This window comes from Berghia stephanieae, chromosome 15 (genome assembly GCF_034508935.2).
Source record: "Berghia stephanieae isolate SIO BIC M18660-M18661 chromosome 15, UCSD_Bste_1.3, whole genome shotgun sequence".
Taxonomy (NCBI): Eukaryota; Metazoa; Mollusca; class Gastropoda; order Nudibranchia; family Aeolidiidae; genus Berghia; species Berghia stephanieae.
In genome coordinates this window covers 18740520-18748551 of record NC_088374.1, presented here as the reverse complement: position 1 = coordinate 18748551, position 8032 = coordinate 18740520, and the positions used below count along the sequence as shown (strand labels likewise).

Genomic DNA, 8032 nt, shown 5'->3' with positions numbered 1-8032 from the left:
GAGGGTAAATAATTATCGTAGAGTTCGTGGTAGTCCCATTGTTGTCGTAAATTCTGAATTTAGAATTAATAAAGCAGTATCACTGTTGTCATGAGGGAAAATCGTTGTTTTAGAGTTTATAGTATTATCACTTTTGTCACAAGGGTAAATCATTGTTTTAGAGTCCATAGTATTATCACTGTTGTCATAAGGGTAAATCGTTGTTTTAGAGTTTATAGTATTATCAAGATGTCACAGTGGTAAATCATTGTTTTAGAGTCCATAGTATTATCACTGTTGTCATAAGGGTAAATCGTTGTTTTAGAATTTATAGCATTATCAAGTTGTCACAGTGGTAAATCATTGTTTTAGAGTCCATAGTATTATCACTGTTGTCATAAGGGTAAATCGTTGTTTTAGAGTTTATAGCATTATCAAGTTGTCACAGTGGTAAATCATTGTTTTAGAGTCCATAGTATTATCACATTTGTCACAATGGTAAATCCTTGTTTTAGAGTTTATAGTATTATCACTTCTGTCATAAGAGAAATCATTGTTTTAGACTCCATATTATTATCACTTTTGTCATGAGGGTAAATCATTGTTTTAGACTCCATAGTATTATCACTTTTGTCATGAGGGTAAATCATTGTTTTAGACTCCATAGTATTATCACTTTTGTCATGAGGGTAAATCATTGTTTTAGACTCCATAGTATTATCACTTTTGTCATGAGGGTAAATCATTGTTTTATACTCCATAGTATTATCACTTTTGTCATGAGAGTAAATCATTGTTTTAGAGTCCATAGTATTATCACTGTTGTCACAAGGGTAAATCATTGTTTTAGAGTCCATAGTATTATCACTGTTGTCACAAGGGTAAATCATTGTTTTAGAGTTTATAGTATGCGAGATGAAGGAAAGTTTTTCAAGTAGGGAACATAAGTAGATTCAAATAGCATTTATATAACGCGATATCTACAAAAATTGCTCAAAGCTCTTTACATTGGGTTCCTAGCAAACAGCAACACGTAACATTTAGGACGAGACATGACGCCTGTTAGGCGATATTACAATCTTACCGACAGAAACAACGTTGTTAACGGCCCAGTACTCATGGCCTGAAAATCGCATCGAAACACAAGAACAAAATCCCATGATGTTATAATGTAGATGTTGCTGCTCGACGCTCGAAGAAACAAATAATATGGAATTGAATGTAAGCTTCAATTTTATTACAAGAACAGATCAAATTATCATTTCGGGTTTCCCCTTTATCAACAAAACTGGAGGAATGAAACACCACAGATGAATGGGATGATGTGGTAGTGGCGTAGTTAAAGTTCATTTGATCTGCTCTTATAATAAAATTGAAGTTTACATTCAATTTCATATTATTTATTATACATAGATGTTATACAACGTTTATAAAATATATTCAAAATAAAATTATAACAGCACTTAACAAATGGGTAATTTACAAGGAGAAAAATATTTTCAGAATACAGTTGCATATAAGTAAAATAGATGAGTGTATGTAAGTGATAGCCTTTATTTCTCCGCACCGTAAATATTGCGGGTTCTCCACTAGTTGACTGAAATATTTAAAAAATGAACATTTCCTCGGATTTAGCCATGCTCAATGCGAGAGAAGATAGATTGAAATGCTTCGGACATGTAAAGAGACGAGAGAGGAAGTACGTGATCAGAGGTGTTGATATGGTCCCCTGGCTGGACAAGAAAAGATAAAGTGAGAAATGAACGAATTCGAAGGTTGACTGAATTGAAGAATGTATCAATAACGATGAGAGAAGATAGATTGGAAAGGTTCGGACATTTAAAGAGACGAGAGAGGGAGTACGTTGGAAGGAAAGTATTGGATATACAATTAGCGGGAAATAGGGAAAAGGGACGTCCAAAGACTAGATGGTGGGATAAGGTAAGGGACGATATGAAAGAACTGGGCCTGGAGGAAGATGATGCTCTGAACCGAGATGCATGGAGATGTTGTATTCATTATGGCAAATCCTGAAAAATTCTGGATAAGCTGAAAGAAGAAGAAGAAGAAGAAGAAGAAGAAGAAGAAGAAGAAGAAGAAGAAGAAGAAGAAGAAGAAGAAGAAGCCATGCTCATTGCGCTTCACAATCTTTTATTTATTCCTCTGCCAAGCAGCTACGGGGAACCATACTTCCATAGGGGCAGCGTGGCTCAGCGGTACGGTCTTTGCTTCGTACCCAAAAAATACCGAGTTCGATCATCCGCCGCTGCGCTGTGTTGCCTTGAGCAAGTTATCTCGCCCTAGTTCAATTTGCAGTGTTGCAATGCGGCTAACGCCTGGGTTATTCCAGTCTTCCTTTGGAATAGACCCCAGATAAAAATTTCCCCTATGGGGTGAATAAAGGGAATTATGTTTTATTTACTTTTATCTATTTTCTACGGTACCAAGCTTCACATTACGATTCAATATTTACCTCTTTATTATTAATCCTCCGAAGGACTGGTTACATATACACTTCCAAGGATTTTGGAATTGGAAGAGTTGGGGGTTTGATGTCACGACTTCACTCCCACAAAGGGACGAAATAAAGTCATAATTATAGAATACAAATCCTATAACATCTTTATGAATTCATCAACCACAGACTCAAAACTAAGACTAAAGCCCAGGACATCATAAGGAATACTAAAACATTACAACTGGAGTGATATTCTCTGTAATGCCCGAGATAAATAGAAAATGAGGAGATAGATTGAAACATCTGCTAGGTCACTTTCCTATTGAAACGTGTAAACACACTCAAATAATATTTAGGATCCCTTATGCTTAGAGTTATTTCTAACTGCTGCCCTGGATAAATAACATTCCTATTGAAAATGAGTAAACACTCTCAAGTAATCTTTAGGACACCATTAGATTTACTTTCAACCCTTGTCCTGTATAAGTCACTTTCCTATTGAAAATGATTAAACACTCAAATAATCTTTAGGACAACTCAGATTTATTTTCAACCCCTGTATGAGTCACTTTCCTAATGAAATGAGTAAAACACACTGAAGTAATATTCATGACGCTTTAGTTAATTTCAACTCCTGTCTTGTATAAATCACTACTTTCCTATTGAAAATGAATAAACACACTCAAGTATTCTATATGACGCCTTAGTTAATCTCAACCTCCTATAAGTCACTTTTCTATTGAAAATGAGTTTTTAAAACTTGAGCTTTCATAGAGCGCAATATCCACTAAACGTGCTCAAAGCGCTTTATAAGGGGTCCCTGGCCAACAGCAAAACTTAACATGTAGAACGAGACATGACGCCTGTTAGGCGATATTACAATTTTCCGACATAGACAACGCTGTTAACGGCCAGGTAATCATTTTACACCTGAGTACGGTGAGAGAATATGAATAAAGAGCCTTTTCCAAAGATTCAACTGTGCGCCGACCGAGGCTCGAACCCAGGACCTTCCGATACGAAAGCGAGTGTCACACCACCGGACCATATAACCGCACACTCAAGCAATGTTTAGAAAACCTTAGAGATACTTTCTACCTCTGCTACGTTACATTCCTAGTGAAAATGAATAAACACACTCACGAAATCTTTAGAGCATCTGGGAGTTATTTTCAACCCCGGTATAAGTCACATTCCTAATGAAAATGTGTAAACACTCTCATTTAATCTTTATGACACTTCAGAGTTACTTTCAACCCCTGCAATGTATAAGTCACTTTCCTATTGAGAATGTTTAAACACACCCAAGTAATCTTTAGCACACCCTTAGAGTTACTTACAACCCTTGCCCTGTATAAGTCACATTCCTATTGAAAATGAAAGAACACACTCAAGTAATCTCTATCAAAACGTAGAGTTACTTTCAACCTCTGCACTGTATAAGTCACTGTCCTATTGGTAATGGAAAAACACACTCCAGTAATCTTTAGGACATCATTAGAGTTACTTTCAACCCCTGCACTGTGTACGTCACTTTCCTATTGCAAATGTGTAAACATGCGCAAATAATCTATAGGACACCATTAGAGTTATTTTAAATTCCTGGCCTGTATAAGTCAAATTTCTATTGAAAAAAAATAAACACACTTTAGACATCTTTAGGGCACCTTAGAGTTACATTCAACCACTGCTAAATCCGTTTTCTAATAGAAATAGGTAAACACATTCTATCAATATTTAGAACACCTTAAAATAAACAGAGAAAACTTGAATCTTAAAAACACACAGGGTATTGTTCCATGAGGAGAAATAAGACACGCAATTTCCTCTTAAACTCTAACCTTACCAGCCATTTTCAGGATTTTCCCAAAAACTTCAACCCAAACAAACACAAAAATAGATTTTTTTTATCACTCAGACATAATAGCAGTAAAATTCTTGCCAAACATAATTTCTTTAGCAGAGCATGCTCTTCAACACATTGTTCATTTTCTTTAAATTTCATAATGTACGAACGAACTTTGAATGAGAAAAATGTTGGTTGTATCGTAACAATGTGAGGATTTTCCTATAGCTGGTAAGGAGAGGATTAAGTAACTAAATGAATGACAAGTCGAAGTGAAACTGTGGATTGTAAAATATTTCGATATTGTAAATGTCGCTTCTCGAAGCTCGAAGAAATAAACAACGATGTTAAATTGAATGTAAGCATCAATTTAATATACGAAAAGAGATAAAATCTACGTTACCGGTGTCCCTTTTTATCCACAAAACAGGATGAATGAACCACTTTAGACGTATGTAGTGCTTCATTCATCCTGTTCTGTTGATAAAGGGGAAACCCAAACCGTCGGTTTTATATGTTATCGTATTTTAGATTGAAGCTTACATTCAATTTCACATTGTTATGTAAAATAATTTGGTTCATCCTATCTGTAGAAGAAAATCTTGGAGAATGGAAAGGAAGAACTGACTGTCTCTGTCGTTTTTCTGTTTTTTTTTTTTTTGTTTGTTTTTTTTTTTATTCATGTATTTATGTTTTTAATGTTTTATGTTGTTGACTGATGAAGGGTTTTGAGCCCGAATTGTTTTGTGTTTGGTATTTTGTTCTTTTCTGAAGGTGTTATATTCATTCTAGGTTATTACTAAATAAATGCAAAAAGAAATTGTAGTTTTTTTCTGACTAATGAAAACGTTTTGAAAGCCCTTTTCTCAAGTAACGAAACAAACTTGGAGGAAAAAAACTTTGAGCTTTTATATAGCTCAATATCCACTAAACGTGATCAAAGTGCTTTACAAGGGGTCCCTGGTTTTGATGCTACAGGTTATCCAAAAACAGCGCAGCTAGATTGTCAAAACACAAAACAAAAACAAAACAAAATAAAAAACAAACAAACAAACAAACAAACAAAATAGACTGAAACATTTTTTCCCTTTGCTTCTCGAGTGGCATTGACTCCCTGTTTCTGAAGAAATACATCATAAAATCGTGCTTTAGTTGGAAAAGAAACTCATAACATTGCCATCCGAAACTATAACGGACCAACACACTAAACTATGTGGAGCCTTGAACGTTTATAGCCTGGTTGATATAGTTTAGTGTAAATTACTCATAAACATGGATGGCACAAAAACAACAATAACAAGAACTGAGTGACGTCAACAAATGAACATAACAGCTTTTAAAAAATACCAAACGCTAAACGTCTCGGGCTCAAATCCCATCTTGAATCAGCAACAAAGAAAAACCCTAATGAAAACAGAGATAGAACGAAGTTGAGCCACTCGAGTCTTTGTTATTAATTTTAGCCATCCACGTTTATGAGTAATTCTCACTAAACTGTATGAACCAGACTATAAACATTCATAGTTGCACATAGTTTTGTGTGTTTGTCCGTTATTCTTCCGGATGGCAATAATATTGTGAGCTTCTTAGCCAAGCGCATACTACCAAATAACAAGATGGACGACAGACAAGTGATTCTAAAGTCTTTACGGTAAAGATAGTATGCGCTTGGCTTAGAAGCTCACAACATTCCCATCCGGAAGTATAACGGACCAACACACAAATCTATGTGTAACCTTAAACGTTTATAGTCTGATTAATACAGTTCAGTGAGAATTACTCATAAACGCAAATGGCAAAAAACAATAACAAAGACATGCGTGTCAACTTCGATATATCTATAAAAATCTTAGAAATGTAAGACATACAAAAATTCCTAGATTGTTATATAGATAGAATAAAGTTGACGTCACTCAGGTCTTTGTTATTGCTTTTTGCCATCCGCGTTTATGAGTAATTCTCACTAAACTGTATTAACCTGACTATAAACGTTCAAGCTACACATATTTTTGTGTGTTGGTCCGTTATACTTCCGGATGGCAATATTGTGAACTTCTTAGCCATGCGCATACTATAATTTAAAATCTTAGACTGTAAGACACACACACACATTCCAAGATTGTTATATGGAAAAGCTCGAAGAGGAGGAGATGGACGTCATCAAGCTCTACAATACAAGTCCACTGAAAGGATACGTGGAAGTCAGAAACACAACACTGAACATGTCGGTTCGGTTCAGCTCTGGCAAATACTCTTCAACAGTCGTAACGTCACTTCCTTCATAATGACGCATGGTAACTTAGTAACACTGGCTCTAAACTATCGGAACAATGGCGGACGCCGTATGAAATATTTCTCCGGCGAGCATAAAAGCGTTTCCAGAGGGAAAAAAACCCCATAAATTTGATCAGGTTTTGACTTTTACACATTCTGATCACAAGGCATATGAAAAGTTCTAGCCAGCATGAACGATAAAAAGTAATGATTTTCTTTGTTTAGAACCAAGATGGCCGCCGTTGCCGGGCGGCGTAACATCAGACTATTGAATCGTATTGACAACTGCGCTTACCGCTGGAGATCCCCAGGGTGGAAATGACAGGAATGAAGATGGAAGAAATCTTGGACACGGCGCTATACAAATCCACCGGAGGGAGGATACGTGAAAGACAGTTTAACACAACACTGGACCTGCCGGATACGTGGAAGACAGTTTAACACAACACTGGACCTGCCGGATACGTGGAAGACAGTTTAACACAACACTGGACCTGCCGGATACGTGGAAGACAGTTTAACACACCACTGGACCTGCCGGATACGTGAAAGACAGTTTAACACAACACTGGACCTGCCGGATACGTGGAAGACAGTTTAACACAACACTGGACCTGCCGGATACGTGGAAGACAGTTTAACACAACACTGGACCTGCCGGATACGTGGAAGACAGTTTAACACAACCCTGGACCTGCCGGATACGTGGCAAACAGTTTAACACAACACTGGACCTGCCGGATACGTGGAAGACAGTTTAACACAACACTGGACCTGCCGGATACGTGGAAGACAGTTTAACACAACACTGGACCTGCCGGATACGTGGAAGACAGTTTAACACAGCACTGGACCTGCCGGATACGTGGAAGACAGTTTAACACAACACTGGACCTGCCGGATACGTGGAAGACAGTTTAACACAACACTGGACCTGCCGGATACGTGGAAGACAGTTTAACACAACACTGGACCTGCCGGATATGCGGAAGACAGTTTAACACAACACTGGACCTGCCGGATACGTGGAAGACAGTTTAACACAATACTGGACCTGCCGGAAACGTGGAAGACAGTTTAACACAACACTGGACCTGCCGGATACGTGGAAGACAGTTTAACACAACACTGGACCTGCTGGATACGTGGAAGACAGTTTAACACAACACTGGACCTGCCGGATACGTGGAAGACAGTTTAACACAACACTGGACCTGCCGGATACGTGGAAGACAGTTTAACACAACACTGGACCTGCCGGATACGTGGAAAACAGTTTAACACAAACTGGACCTGCCGGATACGTGGAAGACAGTTTAACACAACACTGGACCTGCCGGATACGTGGAAGACAGTTTAACACAACACCGAACCTGCCGGATACGTGGAAGACAGTTTAACACAACACTGGACCTGCCGGATACGTGGAAGACAGTTTAACACAACACTGGACCTGCCGGATACGTGGAAGACAG

At 37.7% G+C, this 8032-nt stretch overlaps 1 protein-coding gene across 1 annotated transcript; it reads right to left on the bottom strand.

Annotated features, from left to right (window-relative positions):
* Positions 1 to 368: 368 nt before the first annotated feature.
* On the bottom strand, positions 369 to 2542 carry LOC144960832 (uncharacterized). The gene is made up of 2 exons (XM_078894200.1): positions 2453 to 2542; positions 369 to 846 (listed from the first exon to the last, which is right to left on the bottom strand). Exon 2 carries the CDS (start codon positions 834 to 836, stop codon positions 498 to 500), a length of 339 nt encoding a protein of 112 aa, XP_078750326.1. The 5' UTR covers positions 837 to 846; positions 2453 to 2542; the 3' UTR covers positions 369 to 497.
* Positions 2543 to 8032: the final 5490 nt, after the last annotated feature.